This window comes from Phocoena sinus, chromosome 5, assembly GCF_008692025.1.
Source record: "Phocoena sinus isolate mPhoSin1 chromosome 5, mPhoSin1.pri, whole genome shotgun sequence".
Lineage (NCBI taxonomy): Eukaryota > Metazoa > Chordata > Mammalia > Artiodactyla > Phocoenidae > Phocoena > Phocoena sinus.
In genome coordinates, this window is record NC_045767.1 from 65,499,812 (window position 1) to 65,523,195 (window position 23,384).

Here is a 23,384-nt window from a genome sequence, read left to right on the forward strand (position 1 = left end):
TCCATAATATATTAATCAATATATCTTCTAAAGATAACAATAGCTGTAAGACCAATATGTGTTACTCTATTTTATTTGGGGCTGGAGAATGATAATGGGAATAATTACATGGGATTGCAAATGGTGAAAAACAATTATTTTTCATATGTGTAGTACTACCATTAAATATTAACTTTTAATATCTTCATACTATACAGACCTTATGTGCAGGAATGAGGTTAATAAGAATGGAGTCCAATAATTCTTGAGTAACTCCATCACCTTCCATGATGATAGAACTCATCAAGTCTAGCATGTGCATTTGTACCTTCTTATTGTGGCTATTGCTTTAAAAAAAGAGGAAGAAAAAAAGAAAAAACAATTAGGCTTACAAAAGAAAATTAAACTTCCCAGTTTAAAACAACTATCTCAAATGTAAAAGGATTTTCACCTGATTGAGGGAACCATGCCAGTAATGGCAAAGAAACTTTGGCTGCTCTATATTTACTTTCTCCCTTTGTTGATTATTAAAACAGCTACTAAGATATCATTGTAAAGTATTTTACAAAAACAAAAACCTTTAAATTTAATTAAGCCCCTATACAATTAGAATTCAAAGAGTGAGTTAAATTCAACTAAACAAAAATGTCAACTTCAAAGAAAGGACATCTTTGCTTATATGCCCCTGGATTTTAAAAGGTGATAAAATTTTAAGTAAGGAAACAAAAAAAATGTACAAGATAATGAAGGTAGGCAGTTTTTCATCCTTTTTATCCTTTTTGATCTTAATAATTCCTCCAAATAAGGCAGAACTATAAACACACAAAAAAGCCTAAGTCAACACTCCTATATCTTTGCCGCTGGACTTTTTAGTTCAGCAATACTGAAAACCCAAAGTATGATATAAAATGCTTACCAGAACTTATAACTAGAAGGTTCTGAAAATGTCATCCTGCTATCTCTCAAAGAATTTCAAACGAATGAAAAATCAACGAGGTAAAAAGCCAAGAATCAGTTTCAGTCCTGCTTCCTTAGCCAGTATAGAGCCAATGTGGGCCTCCTCAATAAATATCTCTACTGCTGATACAAACTTACCCAAAAAGATTGGCTACAAAATTGTTATATATTAGTAGAGCATCTAGTGTTATAAATTAGTAGAGCATCTAGGTTTCTCCCTCTCTGACTGCATCTTAACTAAAGACTTGACCTATCCATTTTCACATTTATCAGAATACATATGCAAAGACAAATCAAGATAATATAACTTAGTTGTACTACTACAGACACAGGGAAGTTTAAATTAAGACTAAACTAAATGTTATTTCATTTATGTATTTCTTACCTATAATTTTTAAAAAATTAGTTTGAAATAATGTATAATACACCTGTTGGACACTTAGTTGTAAAATCAAAGATGAAAAAATTTATAAAGTTGGTAGAAAAATTGTCCCATCGTTAGAGACACAGTTTTCTATAAGGCAGAAAAATACCCCTTTTAGAAAGATACCCCTCTTGCATATCCTCTCTTAAATATCTTGTTTACTATAGGCCAAGATTGTGAAAGATCAATTATATAGTGGGATGTGTGTGTGTGGTAGGGGGTGAAGAAGAACAGATATTCAGCTTGATGCAAAAGAATGAAGAGAGTATATAGCTCTCAGATCCATATGCACTTGAGGATAGGAAAGGAGTGAAGGAAAGATAAATGAAAAATGGACTTAAAAATTATTTCCACAAGTTCCAGCCCAAGCTTCAATAATAGGGGTAAGATTTACTCTCCTACTTGAACAACTAAAAAACTGGACAGAATATAAGAAATAACAGTTTTCAGATATCAGACATTATACACATGCTGCTGAAAGAAGGGAACAATTTTCCCAGCTTACTTTTCCTACTTGGTAAAGTTTCCAGGCTTCAGTGTGGGAAGAGAAGATACTAGCAGAGCCTAATGGTTTTCCTGAGTCTGGGGTGACTATCGCTTGCAGGGCAGAATACCAGAGGGGAGAGAGCTACTCAGAGAGCAAGCTCACAGAGGGTACCCCCCTCCCCGAGTCTTCAGGTGCTTAGTGATCAGCACACGCAGGTGAGGAAATTTCTTGAGTTTGGGGAAGGTACCACCTGAAAGGCGTGGAGGGAATAATTCCCGGAATTCACACAGGTCTTAACAATGTGCATGTTCCAACTACAGTGGAAAATCTTATAACTCACAGGGCATCTAATAGAGTAATCAGAAGGGTAAACCCACATATCCTCTATGAGCTCCACCACAATGGGACATCAAAATCAAACTGTTTAAACCCAGTAATACAGAGAAAATCTTAGGTGGGTAGAGAAAGAGAAGATACATTATTTACAGAGGAACAAAGATTTAAAATGACAAAACTTATCATTAGAAACAATGCAAGCCAGAAAAAGATGCAGGAAACATCTTTAACAGTACTGAAAGAGAAAAAAAAAAGTCTATTAATGTGAAATTCATACCATGAAAATAACTTTCAAAAATGAAGGTGGAATAAAAGACTTTTTCAGACATATAAAAACTGAAAGAATTCTATCAACAGTAGCCCTGAACTACAGGAAATGCTAAAGGAAGTCCTTCAGAGTAAAGTAAAATAATACCAGATGGAAATCTGCATATATGCGAAGGAATGAAGAATACCAGATATATGGTAAATGTGTCAGTAAATACAAATCAATAAACTCCTCTATCAAAAGGCAAGTCCTTTATTTACTGATACCTCATTGTAAATTCTTTCAATTAGATAATTAGGTCAACAATAAACTTAGATCTTCAGAGTCAGTAAAGAAAAATATTGATAGGATTGTACGTAAAAGTAATAGAGGAAAGAAGTGTAACTGCAGAGTGGGAAGCGGACTTAAGTGGATAACCAAGGTCACAAAATGGGCAGAAAGACAAGTCAGGCATCTTTTTTTCATTTTGTTGGTGATTTTAATATTAAAAGAAAAAACTGCAAATATGTGGTAGAGTGCAAACAATGGCCACAAACTGTTCCCATCTCTTATGCACAAGCCTTTAAAACACTGCCCTGTCCAACAAAATATGGAGTCTATCTAACCAACCTTTGAATCTGGGCTTGCCTATGAACCTTGCTTGGCCAATGAAATATAAGTAAACATGAAGTATGCAGAGGTCTTAAAAAGTGCTTGTGTGGTGGGGTGTGCCCTTCTTGCTACATTTGAAACTCAGTCAGCATAAGAAGAGGTCTGAACTAGCCTGCTGGATGACAAGAGAGTGACTCGTGACCCAGTTGTCCTATTACCTCAGCCAACTGCCAGATGTCCTGCTAACTGACTGCAAATACAGGAGCAAGTCCAGCCCAGAGAGAAAGAACTGACAAGCAGAATCATGAGCAAAATAAAATGGAATCTGTTTTAAACTACCAAGTTGTGGGTTACTTTGTTATTATGCAGCAAAAGCTAAGTAACACAAAGGTAAAGTTTATACATTTTATCTTTTATTTAAGGGCCTTCAGTTAGTTGCCACAGGAAGCTTTTTCTCATGCAGTTTTTTATAAGCTTCTATCACTAGACCAGGTTGGTTCAGTCCTTTCCTGTTTATTTCTGGTTAATTCTCTTCCTACCATTCTATCTAAGGAAAAGAAAAATATGTTAAAGTATTCATAAGAAATCTACAGAAAACTTTAGAAATGTGGTGTCCAATACAGAAGCTGTTATCCAACAGCCATTTGGCTACTGAAGATAAAGTCTGAATAGAGCCTTATGTTGAAATAATAATGCTTTTGGATAACATGAAATAAATAAAGTATATTATTATTATTATATATATATATAAATTTTTTTTTTTTTTTTGCGGTACGCGGGCCTCTCACCGCTGTGGCCTCTCCCGTTGCGGAGCACAGGCTCCGGACGCGCAGGCTCAGCAGCCATGGCTCACGGGCCCAGCCACTCCGTGGCATGTGGGATCTTCCTGGACCAGGGCACGAACCCGTGTCCCCTGCATCGGCAGGCGGACTCTCAACCACTGCGCCACCAGGGAAGCCCAAGTATATTATTTAAATAAATTTCACTTGTTTCTTTTTACCTTTCTTAATGTGGCTACTAGAAAATTTAAAATATATTTGACATATATTATGTTTGCATATAATGTAATGTTGCAGAACACATCTCATAACAATGCTTGGTTTACTACACACACACACCACACACACACACACACACACATACCAGAATGAACACACACACACCAGAATGAAACACTGGATTGAAATCAGTCACACACACACACACACACACACACACACACACACACCAGAATGAAACACTGGATTGAAATCAGTTTTGCCTCTCCTGTTCAGCAATTTGTGCCCCAGCAAGCCACCAAATTCCTCTGTACATGAATGTCCCTATATCTATAAGGAAAGAGCAATGCTTACGATTTTTTTTAGCTGTAAAATGAGATGATATCAAAGTCAGTATACTTAACCGCTGAGCTATTATGCCTCCCAGTACTCACTAATGATACTTACAATACTTAAAATTTCCACCTCATCAGTTAGTACTTCATTATATAATATAAGGTCTCATACCGCTTGCTTTACAAGAGTCAACCTATACAATTGATACCATTATTTAAAATGGTAATATAAGGACAAAGGCAGGTTTCAGACAACAGAATTTATTTTCCTTTTTATGTTAACTCTTCTAAGGAAAACATTTCCTTTTAACTAAAAGATCTTAGTGTAAATGCACAGTACATGATACTTTAATACAGAGCAAGAAAAAGAGACAGAGATTCTTAAAAAATAACTTACTTGATCACTGAGAAGAGAGTCCTAAAAAGCTGAATAAAAATTTCATTGCAATCTTCCAATTCAAAGCAGATGTTATATGATTTAACCCAAGCTAAATTCTTAAATAAATAAATAAATAAAATTATTTACACATACATAAAAGTTACACAAAAGCAAGCTCATTAATAAAATTTAATTTTTAGAATTATAAATCTATAGTAAAACTTATAATGGCCCAACATATAAAATTACAATTGTTTAAACAGTCGTACTCTGATCTTTAAAAAGACGTATCTGCTGGCATTAACCTTCTCTAATTGAAAAATACTGTCAGAGGCTAGTAACACATATATACGTACAAAATATAGGGCACGGTGAAAATTAATTCAACTTAATCTCTTTTGGGATTAGAAAAGAATAAAAACAGAAATATAAAAATAAAGTTTCAAATAATATAACAGCTTTGCCAGTGGAATATGCTTTATCTTTTCAGGATATGAGGAGCAAAAAAAAAAGATTGTAAATGACATTTTCTTAAGTGGGCTTCATATAAAACAAAACAAACAAAAGATTCATTTTACATTATAAAGTTACTATAAAGAATTTTCTACAACATGAAATAATGTGATATTTATTAAATAAAATTTGTTTACCTCTAATAAATAAAAGTATCTATTAAACTGCGGGCTCTTTGTATCCTCCAAACCCTTTAATTGTCTGGTAATAAACAAAAATATGTCCTGTTTTAAAAAATGATAAAACATATTAATTTAGATACAAATACTTGTCACTTTCACAATACACTAATAGTCTATAATATATATTCTCCATTATAGACAATAAAAGAAAATTCTCCTTTAGCCAATGACTTGGGACTGGCCTAGTCCATTACTTAAAATATCTGGAAAACAGCAAATCACCTAAAATTACATTCTTTAGAAGCAAAAATAAAGATTATTACTGCCACAAATCTTTAAGCTTTCTCATTCTGAGAGGACCATAGGTTCTATATCTTGCTACCCTTCTAGTACAGAACTTTATTCACTATCTTCATCTTGTATTATGGCAGTTATCTTCAGTTTAAGTACCTGGATATGAATCTTCCATTATAATTTCCCAAATTAAATAGTAATTTTCAGTACCTAGTTTTGAATTTGATGAGTGACTACAAAGTTGTGTGGAACAAAAGCAATAATAGACTGGTCCAAGGGTTGTACTTTCCACAACAATAGTGCTCCATTTCTTAATAAGCTTTCTTTAGAAGTTTTAATCCCGAATAGTATCAGTATAGAACAAACTGACTTTAGGACTATTTAAAAGAAAGCAATCCAAAGGATTAACGTATAAAAGTATTCAAAATACGAAATCAGCTCAAGAGATCAACTCAAAAGAGGAGTTCCTCAAACATTTCTAACAAAGGCAGAACCATCAAGATGATCATACAGTTTTGCATACAATATAACTTGCAGGGGAAAACAGTCATTTGAATGTGTAAACTCTGTTACATAGTTGTTTTAAAAAGTGTCATTCATCCACCATCCCCCCTTCAATTCAGCCATCTGGGCTTTGAGATGGATATTCCTGAAGGTTAGATATGAGCAGACAGGGACTACTTTTGATCCATACCTTTTAATGCCACATAAAAATACCAATCATTTTTGTGGATACTCAATATTAATTGAATGAATAATTAATTAGTTTTAGAACTTATGATATAATCTTCTTACACTCACAGGATGATTAAAATGAAACCTATGTTCCTAAGGGTAGTAAGCTAAACTATAAAAGTAAACCAATTTTGTAAAGATTGTATTTACCTTAAGTTTATCGTGGGAAGTATATGGAGCTTCTGGGGCATAAATTCTAAAGATGTCAGCCAAACAGCATGCTACAAGGAGACGCACATCTTTATTGGGATTCCTGAGAAAAAATTCAGATGCTAGATGCAAGGCTAGTGGGAGATACTGCTGTTTTTCATCTTCTGAATCCTGATCCATATCCATAAAAGTTTTGACTACCATCTGCAAAAATATATAGAAGAAAAATATAATCAACTCTTGATATTTAGAAACCAGTGGAGTATATATATTTAATCATCTCCATTACAACACAGACTAGCAATCAGTTACCATCAGAAGATTCATAATCAATTTTTGTACATCTTCATTTAAGAATTCGAGTAAAGATAACAAGCGTGAACAAATGCCAACTTTTGGATTACTGATAGATACATTATCTGCATTTGTACCAGGTTTATGAAGAACTAAAGACTCTCGTTATTATATCTAGCCCCAGGTAAAAAGTTCATGGCTTCATATGGATAAGCAAATCATTTGTTATTTTGCAACCTCATCAATTATGTTTCTTGTACATTTTATCATCAAAGCTGCCTTGATTTAAGGCTCCTTAAAACTATTTCATTTCACACTTTAATGGGTTTTGCAATTCACAATAGAAAGCCATGTTTAAATATTTTTATGTAGTTGTACTTCTGATTAAAAGCCTTAATTATAAAATAACCTCTGTTCTTATTTATGGTTACAAAATTAACAAATGCACATTTTAGAATCACTCTAAAAGGCAAAAAAAGTATAATGAAAAAAATCCATAATTTCTCAACCCCAGAAAATAACCACTATTTATGTTTTTGTGTATTTTATGCTGGTCTGTTTTCTCTGTAAAGATGCAAATAACCATATAGTTATTCCTTATTCATTTATCCAATCATGATTATTTCCTCATGTCATCAAAATTCTTCTTTAAATAAATCAGACTTCACCTAACCAGTCACCATTCTCAAATATTGAAGGTGTACTTCTATTTCTATTTTGACAAGACTTTTTATCGTAAGTGCTGGGTTTTTTCAAATCCTTTTTTCTGTGTCTACTGAAGTGATGTTTTCCACCTAATTCTGCTACAAGAGTAAATCCCACTGACTGGTTTTCTAATTATAATCCAATTTTAATGTATAACATACACTGTCCTAAAATATAGACAGGTATAGTATGAGTGACCTAACCTGGAAGAAACAACACAGATGAGGATGACTGTAAATCACTATTCCTTATTGAGCCTAAATACAAACGTCAGGAATGGCATCTTAAAGAACTGAATTCGGTGATTTTGTTATAAATGGCTTTGTGCTCATACAGAGCTTGGGGGTGGGGAAGGAGGAAGGGAACAGTAAACGTGGAGTCAACATCTGGAGAAGACAGGAGCTCTCTACTATTCTTGCAATTTTTCCAAGTCAGAAATTATATCAAAAGAAAAAGTCAAAATTAAAAAAGAACACGTTTACCACATGATATGGGACAAACATACATATATTAATAGTTGAAATGAAAGTTCACCAAATAAGACTTGTCTTTTAAAAAAATTTTTAACAAATAAAGTTAAATATTAATCGGGGGTGGGGAAGATGTATTATTCTTTTTCTGATTTTAATATATAAAATTTTCTGATTTGCTGATTTTACCTGTGCATCACTAGTTTGATATAGAGATGTTAATAATAAACATGTGAAATAAAATCACATTTATATTCTAATTCTACTTTAAAACCTTTTAAATCAGAAATGCATATGGCATAGTGATTTACAGTCATCCACATCTGTGTTGTTTTTCCCAGGTTAAGCCATTCATATTATACTTGTCTATATTTTATGACAATGTGTGTGGTGCATTCCCTTCTGAAAGTTTTGAATCCTAGCGAATTCCCAAGGACCAGATGTTCTTTTTTAAATTATTATTTCTTATTACACTACTATTACTTCATCCAGAGCTTTATTTCTTTTAACATGTTTTGAAATATTTGTGTTTATTCCACTTGATTTTAACATTAACATATAGCTGAGAAAAATGGTTTCCAGTTTTAGAAGTCATTTGTTTCACCTAACTCTTGTCAGGAAAAGAATTTTTATCTGTTTTTTTAACAGTTGTATCCTCAATGACTAGAACACGACTGGCACATAGTAAGCTTGCAAACTTTTTTTTTTGAAAGAACATTAAAATTCATGACCCGGAGCAAACCACGATTTGAAAAGATACATGCACCCCAATGTTTACTGCAGCACTGTTTACAATAGACATGGAAGCAACCTAAATGCCATTGACAGAGGAATGGATAAAGAAATATGGTACATATATACAATGGAATAATACTCAGCCACAAAAAAAGAATAAAATAATACCATTTGCAGCAACACAGATGGACCGAGACTGTCATACTGAGTGAAGTCAGATGGAGAAAGACAAATATCATATGATTATCACTTATATGTGGAATCTAAAAAAATGGTACAAATGAACTTATCTACAAAACAGAAATAGAGTCACAGATGTAGAAAACAATCTTATAGTTACCAGGGGGGAAAGGCGGAGAATGATAAATTGGGAGATTGGGATTGACATATACACACTACTATATATAAAATAATAACTAGTAAGGACCTACTGTGTAGCACAAGGAACTCTACTCAATACTCTGTAATGACCTATATGGGAACAGAATCTAAAAAAAGAGTGGATATATGTAATATGTGTAACTGATTCACTTTGCTATACAACAGAAACTAACACAACATTGTAAATCAACTATTACTCCAATTAAAAAAAAAAACCAAAGCAACAAAGTAAAATGTTAAGATTTGATAAAGGTGAGTGGTAGGTACATAAATGTTTGTCTTATTATTCCCTATGAATGTCTGAAATATTACAAAATTATAAGGACGCAATTTGATTAGGTAAAACGAACTTTTGTTTTTAAGGTTTGGGGTGCAAGTTTCCAATATGACTTGAGCTACCTGGGAGATTTTCCAGAACAGCTGTTTCAACCATGTTCCAACTTTGAGGTTCCTAGTAGCCCTGGTAGAGGCAACAAGACAGCCAAAAGGAGTGGTGTGACGGGCACATGCCCAGGGTCTCTCAGTTGCTTGCCTCTGAGCAGCTGGCTTTTCATTAGCTTTATATATTGACCTTCTGTATTTGGGCAGTACAATATCCTAAGACTAAAATAAGTTTGTAAACCATTGCTACCCCTCATAAAAGTTAGGAAGCTTTGCGTGGGGGAGGACTGGGAGTTTGGGATTAGCAGATGCAAACTAGTTTATATAGAATGGATCAACAACAAGGTCCTACTGTATAGCACAGGGAGCTATATTCAATATCCTGTGATAAACCATAATGGAAAAGAATATGAAAAAGTATATGTATAACTGAATCACTTTGCTGTACAGCAGAAATTAACACAACATTGTAAATCAACTATACTTCAATAAAATTTTTTTTAATTCATGAAATGTCTTTTTAACATCTACTCTGATAATATATATCATGTATATTTTTAAAAATATGATCCATATGTCCCTACCATTCTGGCAAAAAACTTCATCAGTTCTAGACAATCAGTATATTATGTCTGTTGCTCGAAATTTGTTTAGAATTTTTAAGTAAATATAGTCTAAACATAGGTCTATAGCAGGGGTCACAACTCAAGAGGAGGGAAATGGAAATAACCACTTGGGAGAAATGGAGAGCACATGCCCCATCCAAAGACAAGAGCTGGTTTCAGCTAATTGTTGTCAGGTGAGAATGCAGACCTAGTACTGCAAAATCATTCAGTTGATAAGGACACAATAAAACGTTAAGTGAAATCATCCGACTTGAGAATTTCAGCAACTCCAAAAAGTTCATACCATTGTGAGGGACAAGCAAAACATGTCTATGTGGTCCTCAAATCAACAATTTACAAATTGTTAGAAATATTTCAAAGGAAAAATGTCAGCACAGTCAACTTTTCAGGTAGACAAATTATTCTGAAAAGCTGTTTTGCCATTTCTTTTATACTTAGTTTTCTTTAATTAGTTATAAAAGATTATGAAGAAAATATTCAATAAACTGAACATCATTAAAATCCAGAGAGCCTTCAAAATGTTAATGAGGATTTTTATAGCACATACTCCTAAACCATACCACAGAAAATATCAATAACATTTTCCACGCCCAAATGTAATGGTAAAGACAGACCACTTTAGAACCTACCCAAAAAAATTAATTCCCAGTGGGATAAAAATCAAAATTTGAAAGGGACATCTAAGTAAGTTTTTAAAAATTAAGAGGGGGACTTCCCTGGTGGCGCAGTGGTTAAGAATCCGCCTGCCAATGCAGGGGTCACAGGTTCATTCCCTGGTCCGGGAAGATCCCACATGCTGCGGAACAACTAAGTCCATGCACCACAACTACTAAGCCTGAGCTGTAGAGTCCACGAGCCACAACTACTGAGCCCGTGTGCCACACCTACTGAAGCCCGCGCCCCTAGAGCCCACGGTCCACAATAAGAGAAGCCACTGCAATGAGAAGCCCGTGCACCACAAGGAAGAATAGCCCCCACTCTCCGCAACTTGAGAAAGCCTGTGCACAGCAGCAAAGACCCAACGCAGCCAAAAATAAATAAATAAATTCATAATAAGAGGGACTCCCCTGGTGGCACATTGGTTAAGAATCCGCCTGCCAATGCAGGGGACACAGGTTCCAGCCCTGGTCCAGGAAGATCCCACATGCCGCAGAACAGCTACGCCCGTGTGCCAAAGCTACTGAGTCTGCGTGCCACAATTACCGAAGCCCGCGCACCTAGAGCCCGTGCTCTGCAACAAGAGAAGCCACCACAATGAGAAGCCCATGCACCACAAGGAAGAGGAGCTCCTGCTCGCTGCAACTAGAGAAAGCCTGCACGCAGCAATGAAGACCCAATGCAGCAAAAAAAAAAATGGAGTATCTTTATGATCTTGAGCAGGAAGGATTTCTTAAATCAAGACACAAAAAGCACTAGCTATGGATTGATTCTTTCCATAAATTAAAGTTAATGTGCATTCATCAAAGATATCACTAAAGTTTTCAAAAAGACATGCCACTTAATGAAAGTAGATACTTGTGACACGCATAATCAACAAAGAACCTATCTAAATATATGTAAAGAACTCCTACAATTCAGTAAGGAAGAGAAAACCCAATTGTAAAATGGACAAATGACTTGCTAGACTAAGCACTTTTTGAAAGAAACCCAAATAGTCAAAAAAATGGGGGACTAAATCCCATTGGTGGCCAAGGACATGCAACGGAAAACAATGGTAAGAGAACTGACATTTTAATAATACTGAGTTCTCTGATCCACAAATATGGTATATGTCTCCACTGATTTAGGTTTTTCTCTTCCAGACTGACTGAATATTGGGACAATCACTGCATCCTTCTGGAAGGATACTCTCTATGTTGCCACACACTGTACACTTCCATCACAATGCTTATCTCACTGTGCTTTCTGCTTTCCTATTTATTGTCTCTCCTAGGGCTATGGCTGCACCCTGTTTATTTCTATACCTTTGGCACAAAGACTTTGGTTTGACATATACTCAATAAAAGTTTGTTGAGTGGAAAAAAATGTCTTCCAGCATTTATTATGTAGTTTTCAGTGTATTGGTCTGATATATTTTGTTACTTCCAACTATTTACCTTATGGACGCTACTGCGAATTTTAAAAACTGCATTTTCCAATTGCTGGTTCCTATTACATATATGCAGTCAATTTTTGCATACTGAGCCTTTCACACTGCTACACAGCTTTACTGGTTCTAGTAGCTTGTTTATGCATTTCTCAGGATTTTCTATAAATGCAATATCATTAACAAAAAAGGACAGTTTAATTTTATCTTCTCTAATTTGTATGCCTTTTCTTTTCCTTATTGTGCTAGCAAAACCACGATACTGAACAAAAGTGAGAGCAGACATTTTTGCCTCTTTTGAGATCTTAGAAAGCATTCAGTCTTTGACCATTACGTATTAAGTTAATGGGTTTCTGTAGATGCCTTTTTATCAGGTTGAGAAAGTTTTACCTTCTATTCCTAAGGTGCTGTTGGTTTTTATGAAGATTTTTTTTCAGATACTTTTCCCACATCTGTAGGGATGATAACATGTTTTTCCCAATTTACACTAGTGTTAATATGTGGAAATAAATTGATTGATTTTCAAATATTAAACCAAATTTGCACTCCTGGAATAAACCTGACATGGTGGTCATTGGGGGTGCACTATGTTTTGCATGTGTGCGGTGGTTTTTTTTGTTTTTCGTTTTTCCTATTTTTGGTTTGTTTGGTTTGGCTGGCTGGATCTCCCCTGCTAATATTTTGTTGTTCATTTAGGCTCTTGGTCTGCAGATTTCTTTTCTTGTAATATGTTTTGCTTTGGCATCAAGGTAATATTGGCCATATAAAGTGAGCTGGAAGTGTTCACTCTTCCTGTTTGCTTAGTTTGTGTCGGACTAGTATGCTTTTTTCCTTAAGTGTTTAATAGAATTCATCAATGAAGTCATCGGGGTCTTTATTTGTGGGAAAGTTTTTAGTTGCAAATCTAGTTTCTAAAATCAGTATAAAGGGACTTCCCTGGTGGTGCAGTGGTTAAGAATCTGCCTGCCAATGCAGGGGACATAGGTTCGAGCCCCAGTCCGAGAAGATCCCACATGCCCCGGAGCAACTAAGCCTGTGCACCACAGCTACTAAGCCTGTGTTCTAGAGCCCTTGAGCCACAAACACTGAGCCCACGTGCCACAACTACTGAAGCCCGTGCGCCCAGAGCCTGTGCTCCGCAACAAGAGAAGCCACCACAATGAGAAGCCGGCACACCGCAATGAAGAATAGCCCCTGCTCGCCACAACTAGAGAAAGCCCACATGCAGCAACGAATACCCAATGCAGCCAAAAATAAATAAATAAAATTTTAAAAATAAAATAAAACCAGTATAAGGTGGGACTTCCCTGTCGGTCCAATGGTTAAGACTTTGCTCTTCCACTGCAGGGGGCACAGGTTCCATCCCTGGTTGGGGAACTAAGATCCCTCATGCTGTGTGGAGTGGCAAAAAACAAAAACAAAAACTGTACACTGAGTGCCTAGCCCTTTGCCTAGCACACAGTAGCTCCTAAGTGAATATTTCTTGACCTTGAGCAGGAGTGATAATCAATCACAACATCTGCCAAAAGCTAAGTGATCAGTTATCACCTGCAATGTATAATAGTTAAAATCAGTATAAAGCTATCAGGTTTTCTATTTCATCTTAAGTCAGTTTTGGTAATTTGCATTTTTCCAGAAATATATCTATTTCATTTAGGATACTGAATTTACTAGCATTAACTTGCTTATAATATGCCTTTATTACCCTTTCAATGACTATAAAACCTAAACTGATGTTTCTTTTTTCACTGATATTGCTAATTTTTGTCTTCCTTCTTTTTTTTTACTTTTTATTTTTCCCCCCTGTCCCCCCTTTTTATCTTGGTTGTTCTAATGTAGTGGTCTCAAGGAGGAGTGAATTTGCCACCCACCTCCAGGGGATATCTGCCAATGTCTGGAGACATTTTTAGTTGTCACAACTGGGAAAAGGGGCTCTACTGGCATCTAGGGGTAGAGACCAGGGATAGGACAGCTCCCCACAATTATCAGGCTGTAAAAGTCAACAGAGCCAAGGTGGAGAAACCTGATCTAACAGCGGTTTTGCCAATTTTATTATCTTTTCAAAGAACCAAATTTGGCATTATTAGTTTTGTCTACTGTCTGCGCATTTTCTATTTGATTGATTCCCATTCTTACCTTTACTATGTCCTGCTTTCTAATGGGTTGGCCCAAAAGTCCCTTCAGTTTTAAAAATAAAAGACACATTTTTCATTTTCACCAAGAAGTTTATTGAACAACGTATTCGCCCTTTTGTTCCACTACTTTCTGCCATTTTTCAGGCAACTTCATAATTCCATCTTCCCAAAACTTTTAGTTTTTTTGAGCAAAGAACTGTTCCAGGTGCCTTTTACACTCTTCCAGGGAACTGAAATTTTTTCCATTAAGAGAATTTTGTAAAGACCAAAATAAATGGAAATCCAAAGGTGTAATGTCTGGTGAATACGGCAGATGAATCAGAACTTCCCAGCCAAGCTGTAACAGTTTTTGCCTGGTCATCAAAGAAACATAGTCTTGTGTTATCCTGATGGAAGATTATGCGTTTTCTGTTGACTAATTCCAGATGCTTTTTGTCAAGTGCTGCTTTCAGTTGGTCTAATTTGGAGCAGTACTTGTTGGAATTCATCGTTTCGTTTTCTGGAAGGAGCTCATAGTAGAGGACTCCCTTCTAATCCCACCATATACACAACATCACCTTCTTTGGATGAAGACCGGGTTTTAACGTGGTTTGTGGTGGTTCATTTCGCTTGCCCCACAATCTCTTCCATTCCACATTATTGTACAGTATCCACTTTTCATCGCCCGTCACAATTTGTTTTAAAAACAGAACGTTTTTGTTACGTTTAAATAGAGAATGGCATGCAGAAATACGGCTGAAATGTTCCCAACCCCCCCACCCCGCCGCTTAACTTACATGGAACCTGAACACCAAAGCAATTAACATAACTAAGCTCATGCAAATGATTTTCAACGCTTGACATGGATACTTTGAGTATGTCAGCTATCTCCCACATGGTATAACGCTAATTGTTCTCAATTAATGTCTACATTTGATCGCTATCAACTTCAACTGGTCTACCTGCAAGAAATCTCCAGCAGGAAACTTTGCAAACCACTTCTGACACATTCAATCAGTCACAGCACCTTCTCCATACACTGCACAAAGCTTTTTTTGCATTTCAGTTGCGTTTTTACCTTGCTTGAAATAATAAAGCATAATATGCTGAAAATGTTGTTTTTCTTCCATCTTCAATGTTAAAATGGCTACACAAAAATTCACCAATTTTGATAAGATTTTTTTTTTTTAATGCACTCTGATATGACAGCTGTCACAATACAATCTAACAAAATTGTTTCAAAGGAAGTTAAAGACAACTAAGCGCTACTGGAGCCATCTTAACAAAAAAAACCGAACTAACTTTTTGGCCAACCCAATACTTTCTTTAGGTTTAATTTGCTGTTCTTTTCCTAGGTTCTCAGGGTAGAAGCCTATCACTGATTCTAGATTGTTCTCTCCTAATATGAACATTTAAATGCTTATCAAAATAAATTTCTCAATAAGCACTGCTACGAAGTTCAAAATATTTTCTAGTTTTCCTTGTGATTCCTTCTTTTATTCATGTATTACTCAGAAATATACTGTTTAATTTCCAAATATTTGGGGTATTTTCTGGACATCTTTTCTTATTAATTTCTCATTAAACTCCCTGTGATCATATTGCCCCTGTATGTAATATGAATCATATTAAAGGTATTGAAATTTGTTTAATGGCCCACCACATGGGCTATCTGTCTTAGTGAATGATTCATGTGCACTTGAAAAGAATGTGTATTTCTGCTGTTATTGAATGCAATGTCAATTAGGTCAAGTGCATTGGTACATTAACTCTTCTACAACCCTACTGATTTCTGTCTACCTGTTTAATCAATTACTGAAAGAGGAGTGTTGAAATTTCCATGTGTACTTGTGGACTTGTTAATTTCTCAGCTATGTGGAAGCTGTTATTAGGTATATACTGTTGTATTTTCTTACTGCAGTGATCCCTTTATTATTATCAAGTATCTTTTCTTATCCTTGGCACTATCACTTGTTCTAAAGTCCACTTTGCTTGAAATACTGCCACTGTAACTTATGATCTGCATTAGCAAATTCTTCCAATCTTTTTACCTTTTTTTTAAAGACAGGTTTATTGAGGTTAAATTACATAAAATTCACTTTTTAGTGTCCCATTCTACGAATTTTGACAAATACACAGTTGTGTAACCAACATTACAATCAAGGCATAGACTACTTCATCACCCTAAAAAGTTCCTTTGTGTCCCTGTGAAGTCAACCCTCAGCTGCTTCCTTAGCCCTTGGCAACCCCTGATCTGTGCTGTCTGGCAACCCCTGATCTGTGATATTCTGTGATTCCAGAATATCACATAAATGGAGTTACACAGTACATTGCTCTTTGGATCTAGCTCTATCACTTAACATAATGCACCTGAGATCCATTCATGTTGTACGTATCAGTAATTCATTCCTTTTAAGTGCTGAGAAGTATTCCATTGGGAATATAATTCCCAATTTAATTGGGAATTCCATTGTGTTCAGAGCCAAAAAAGACAGATGCAAATGGGGAGCAGGGTAGATTAATAAAGGACACAAGGAGGGCTTCCCTGGTGGCGCAGTGGTTGAGAGTCCACCTGCCGATGCAGCGGACACGGGTTCGTGCCCCGGTCGGGGAAGATCCCACATGCTGCAGAGCGGCTGGGCCCGTGAGCCATGGCCGCTGAGCCTGCGTGTGCGGAGCCTGTGCTCCGCAACGGGAGAGGCCACAACAGTGAGAGGCCCGCATACTGCAAAAAAAAAAAAAAAAAAGACACAACGAAACATATGGGGGAGATAGATCCATTCATTTTCTTGATTGTGATGATGGTTTCAAGGCTATATATGTATGTCAAAACTTGTCAAATTGTTTTGCCCTGACAGCAACTCTCTGACACCAACTGGATGTACTACATTTCAATTCAGTTCTAACACTAACTACCTGGAGTTAGCACAGACCCCGCAAGTTAACGAGCAAAAAATTCCTTCACAAAACTCCCCGCACTTCAGATGACACATGCAAGTCCTGGGGGCCGCCTGCATTTGTGATAGGCCAGTTATGACTTTAGGGCTTCCTACAATACCCTCAGGTTCAGTAATTTGCTAGAATGACTCACAGAACTCACTGAAAGCATTATACTTATGATTACAGGTTTATTATAAAGGACATAACTCAGGAACAGCTAAACAGAAGAGACGCATAGGTCAAGATCTTGGGGAGAGAAGGCAGGGATGAATAACTTCCATTTTCTTTCCTGGTGGATCTGACACAATACTCTCCTGGCACATCAATGTGTTCATCAACCAGGAAGCTCCTCCTGGTTTCCAGAGGTTTACTGGGCTTCCTTATGTGGGAATAATTCATTCATTCATTCATTATCATTTCATTGAGCTAGGTCACTAGCCTCCCCCCACCCCTCCCAGTTGGCTGAAAATTCCAAATCTCCAACATTTTGCAGACCAGTCCCTTCCTGAAGCTATCCAGGAAGGGGGTCAAGAGTCACCTCATTAACATAACAAAGATACTCCTATCACTCAGGAAGTTGCAAGGGTTTTTGAAGCTCCCTGCTAAGAACTGGTAACAAAGACTAGACTAGATATATATTATAGTATATACTTCAAACATGTGCAACCTATTGTATTTCAATTATAACTCAATACAGCTGTTTTTTTAAAAAGGCACTGTCTTGGGAGAAAAACAGTAAAGTAAAAACTTTAAAACCTCACTGGTAAAAATTAACTTTTAAAAGTCCAACATAGAAAATGAAAATTCTCATTCATTGTTAATTACAACCACTTTGGTGTTTTCAGCAAGTAAAAGACATGCATACCCAATGGCCCAACAATTTCACCAATGTCTATGTCTATGCCCTAAAGCAGCCTGTACATGTACAATAGAACATGCATACAAGTATATTCATAGCAATGTTGCTTGTAAAAGCCAAAAAACTAGAAGTCAGTGGCAAGAGAGGATTGGTTAAGTAGTACAATAGAGTACTTAGTATATGGCAATAAAAATAATTGAAAAACACATAAGCAATAACATGGATGAAGCTCAAACATAATACTGAAAAAGACGCATACACAAGGAACCATACTATATGATTCCATTCATATAAAATTCAAAGCTAAAACTAGAGAAAACTAAACTATATTTTTAGAGATTTGTACATAGACAGTGACACTATAAGAAAACCAAAGAGACTGCATTTATATAGTGGTTATGAAAGAAAGTTTATGACTGGGAGGTACACACTAGACTTTTGGGGGTGCTGATATTCTGAAGGTGTTGATAGTCTATTTCTTTGTTCATATGTTCACTTTATAGTTACTTGTTAAACTCTATGTACTTTTTATATGTTCACATATAAATATATACACACACACAAGACCCACCATAATATATGTATATGCATTTAATAAAATAGTTAATAGCTACTTTAATTATAATAATAGCTAATAATAAATTTTTAGGTATGATAATCATAGTATGATTTTTTTTAAATATAGTGCCCTATTTTTTAGGAATACATTCTGAAATAGTAATGAAATGCTATCTGAGATTTGCTTCAGGAGTTCATTATTCTCTTTTCTTCACTTTTGTTTTTGTTGAAGTTTTTCCACAATAAAAAATGGAAAAGTTAAAAAAAATTACATGTACCATAAGAATCTTAGATTCCTTTTAAAGGAGCTAATCTTATCACCTTTGGGGGGCAGGGCCACCACCTGGCATGCAGAATGTGGGATCTTAGTTCCTACTCCAGGGATCAAACCCATGCCCCATGCAGTGGAAGCGAGGAGTCCTAACCACAGGACCGCCAGGGTATTTCCTAATCATATTTTAGATAATGTAAAGACTTCAGAAATTTTCCATTTAAAAATAAGAGAAGGGGATTACACTGGTGGTGCAGTGGTTAAGAATCCGCCTGCCAATGCAGGGAGCACAGGTTCGAGCCCTAGTCTGGGAAGATCCCACATGCCGTGGAGCAACTAAGCCCGTGCGCCACAACTACTGAGCCTGCGCTCCAGAGCCTGTGAGCCACAACTACTAAGCCCACGTGCCAAAACTACTGAAGCCCGCGCACCTAGAGCCTGTGCTCCGCAACAAGAGAAGCCACTGCAATGAGAAGCCCACGCATGGCAACGAAGAGTAGCCCCCGCTTGCCACAACTAGGGAAAGCCTGTGCGCAGCAACGAACACCCAACACAGCCAAAAATAAAAGAAATAAATAATTTAAATTGAACAGACTTGTGATTTAGTTAAAAAAAAAAAAAGAGAAGGTGTAGGGAGGGGGATTGTTAATTGAAGAAATACAGTGGGTTAATGGCAGGTCTAGGACTGATAATTAAATCCAGGTCTCAAGATTACTAATCTAATAGTTTCCAGGACACCATTTTAATTCTCACATGCTTTTACATTATCAACATTTTCCTCATATTTTACTTGCTTATTCTCTGTCTTTCCTGCACTAGACTTAAGTTTTGCAAAGGCAATAAAATGTATTAATTTATGTAGTACCAGAATCTATAAAACTATGCCTTATACACAGTGCTCAGTATTTGAATTATGAATAAACTGACTAGTTCAGACAATCTCTACATGTACACTAACCTTTCAAGAACAAAAATAAAATCCACATGAAAACACGTAAGTTTTGGAGTTAAATAAGCCTTATAGTTTTATATTAATATGGTGCTTCACTCTGTAAATATATACATGGACTGCCAGATTAGAATGAGCACTGAGGGACTTCCCTGGTAGCACAGTGGTTAAGAAACCACCTGTCAATGCAGGGGACACGGGTTCGAGCCCTGGTCTGGGAGGATCCCACATGCCACGGAGCAATTAAGCCCAGGTGCCACAACTACTGAAGCCCATGCACCTAGAGCCCGTGCTCCGCAACAAGAGAAGCCCACGCACTGCAACGAAGAAGAGCCCCCACTCGCTGCAACAGAGAAAGCCCGCATGCAGCAACGAAGACCCAACGCAGCCAAAAATAAAATAAATTTATTAAAAAAAGAATGAGCACTGAGCTATTTGCCAATATGCACTCCTTTCTGGTTTCACCTAATTATTTTTAACATAAATCCTTTTATCTAATATACATTTGAGGTGAAACCTGAGAGAAGCAGGCGAGGCAGGGGTATAGTTAATGCATAAGCCATTAGAACTACAAAAATTAGGGAATTCCCTGGCAGTCCAGTGGTTAGGACTCCGTGCTTTCACTGGAGGGGGCATGGATTCGATCTCTGGTTGGGGAACTAACATCCCGTAAGCCGTGCGGTGTGTCCAAAAAAAACCCAAAAAACACAATTACAAAAATTTTAAGTCTACCTAATACATATTTGATGATAATTTTAGAAGTGTGTTCACATCAGAGCAACTTTGGGGCCTAAAGCTCAAAGTTCAAGTGACTAAATTATCACATTAATAGTATGTCTTGATTTTTTAATTTAATTTTTTGAATTTTTCTTTATGGCGAGGGAGATACCACTGCCGGGACTCCATCGAATCCCCGGACTTCTAGCCTAAAACCATGCCCAAGTTCAAGCAACAAAGAATAAAGCTAAAAGCCAAAGTGAAAAGATTTTTCAAAAGAAAAGAAGCCTCTCACTTTCAGTCTAAGCTAGTTACACCTCCCCCTCTGCCACCGTCACCAGAAAGAGTGGTTATTCCTTCAACAGATACACCCCTTAGCAGAAGCTGACTAAGACCATCCTGGAACTTCAAATTTCCCAATTTTAAAGATTCAGTAAAGCTTTGGACAAATAGAGTATGGTCTACATACAATTGGTTTCAGAACTGCATGGCCCAGAGTTTGGAAGTATTGAAAGACACCATCTTCCCATCCCGTTTCTGCCACCAAGAACTTCAGAGTCTAAAACAATGGTTTCTCATTTTGGGAAATGAATTAAGCAAGCTCCAGGAAGCACTGAAGGCCGTCTCAGAAAATTCTTCCTGTCCAAGCTGTGGTCAGATGGGTCACATGCGTGGTAAACTTACAAATGTGCCTGCATGTGCTCTAACCACCCCTGGAGACTCCGGGGCTGTACTTCCTGCCTCACTGCCACAGCCATCCAGTCATCTTTTCCTCCACCCCTGCCTCTGCCTCCGCCTCCACCACTGACAGCACCTTTGCTGCTCAGAAAATCTGATCTCACTAAAGCACTTGAGGCTGGACCATTAAAAAAAAGTGGACCCATGCAGATAACAGTTAAAGATCTACTGACTGTGAAATTAAAGAAGACACAGAGTTTTGATGAAAGGAGGACGCTTGTACCATCACCAAAGGCACAGAATCCACTAGTTACTGTCTCTGACCTGCAGCGCGTTTCCCTGAAACGAAAGTTCAAAGTGTTATCAACTCGAGTTACAATGTCTTCATTACTCCTGGTAAAAGCCAGTTAGATCTGCGGAAACTACTCAGAAAAGTCGATGTAGAGAGGAGCCCAGGTGGAACTCCACTTACCAATAAAGAAAATATGGAAACAGGAACTGGGCTGACCCCAGTAATGACCCAGGCCTTGAAGAGAAAGTTTCAGCTGGCTCACCCTAGAAGCCCAACTCAAACTCTGCCACTTTCTACAAGCAGCTTTGATGAACAAAATTGATGCCACCTCTGCCTGACTCCATATGATGATCCATGAAATATACAGATAATATTACCCCAATCTTTTTTTAATGTAGTATGTATAAGTAATTATGTTAATATATAATTCATTCGAAGAATTAAAGTATGTATGGAGCCCATACAGTAGCGAAAGCGAGTGTTAGGATATTTTCTAGTTTATATGATCATTAATAGAACAGATGGGAAAATGCAATCCCGAAAGTGATGTTTATCCTGGAACTACCCAATTTAGTTTGGGAGGTTATTCAAGTTAACTAGATAACTCTAATTTTTACTCTACAGGTGCAGTTATGACATTAAGAAAATAACCTGGTGCCCATTCATCTTGGGTATTCTCAGGTAATTGAAAAGCAAAGTATTTCAGCCTGTAAAGCTCATGCACTCATTAAGGGCTGCAAACTTAATAAAAAAAACCAGACCCTCTAGATTTTATTTCTGTTCCCTATAAGCAATTAAGAAGTAAAACCATCCCCCATTCAATCCTAACTGTTCCAAAAGAACTTGAAGCAAAAACTCCAATGTGACCTTAAAAATCAGAATACCATGGGACTTCCCTGGTGGTACAGTGGATGGGACTCCGCGCTCCCAATGCAAGGGGCCCGGGGTTCAATCCCTGGTCAGGGAACTAGATCCTGCACGCATACTGCAACTAGGAGTTCACATACCGCAACTAAGGAGCCCACATGCTGCAACTAAGGAGCTGGCGAGCCAAAACTAAGAAGCCCTGGAGCCACAGCTAAGGAGTCTGCCTGCTGCAACTAAGACCCGGCATAACCAAAAAATTAAATTAATTAATTTAAAAAAATAGAATGTCTTTCCATTGTACCTACATTGTAAATTCCTTTTAAGAAAACTTCAGTATTCTTAAGTGCCCAGACTACTCTTCTCAAAAGTAAGTTACCTTCATACTAATACAGTTGATAAAACTGTATTAATACTCTAATACTCCATACTCTAGGCCCTTATTACATCACACCCAATTTTAGTCTCTTTAAGTCTCAAAATCAAACCCAGAGCTTCTAAGTTACTCTTAAAACATCTATTTTAATGTTACTCCAATAAAACAATGGTTTCCCACTGATAATACCTTATGGCATTTAAAATGTCATGATCAGGGCTTCCCTGGTGGCGCAGTGGTTGAGAGTCCGCCTGCTGATGCAGGGGACACAGGTTCGTGCACCGGTCCAGGAAGATCCCACATGCCGCGAAGCGGCTAGGCATGTGAGCCATGGCCGCTGGGCCTGCGCGTCCGGAGCCCATGCTCCGCAACGGGAGAGGCCACAACTGTGAGAGGCCCGCGTACCGCAAAAGCAAACAAACAAAAAAAACACATCATAATCAATTTATAATTTTATCTTACCTTTATGTGTAGGTATGTGTATATATATTTATATATATAAATGTATATATTTATAGTA

At 36.9% G+C, this 23,384-nt stretch overlaps 2 protein-coding genes across 5 annotated transcripts in view; one reads left to right on the plus strand and one right to left on the minus strand.

Annotated features, from left to right (window-relative positions):
• Positions 1-23,384, minus strand: part of PDS5A (PDS5 cohesin associated factor A) — a 128,382-nt gene that overhangs the window by 72,741 nt on the left and 32,257 nt on the right. For 3 of the 4 annotated variants that reach the window (XM_032632222.1, XM_032632223.1, XM_032632221.1), the window contains exons 3-6: positions 6,569-6,772; positions 5,405-5,491; positions 4,773-4,870; positions 200-326 (exon numbers count right to left, since the gene is read on the minus strand). In XM_032632222.1, coding sequence (XP_032488113.1) covers positions 200-326; positions 4,773-4,870; positions 5,405-5,491; positions 6,569-6,772 — 516 coding nt within the window. Of the gene's footprint in view, positions 1-199; positions 327-4,772; positions 4,871-5,404; positions 5,492-6,568; positions 6,773-23,384 lie in introns of those variants that run through there. The other variant, XM_032632224.1, reaches the window with a different exon arrangement.
• LOC116754079 (proline-rich protein 11-like) lies at positions 20,831-21,946 on the plus strand. Its single transcript, XM_032632225.1, is given in 3 exon segments — positions 20,831-21,421; positions 21,424-21,705; positions 21,708-21,946. Coding segments are annotated over 3 exon segments (1,071 nt in total). The 5' UTR covers positions 20,831-20,871.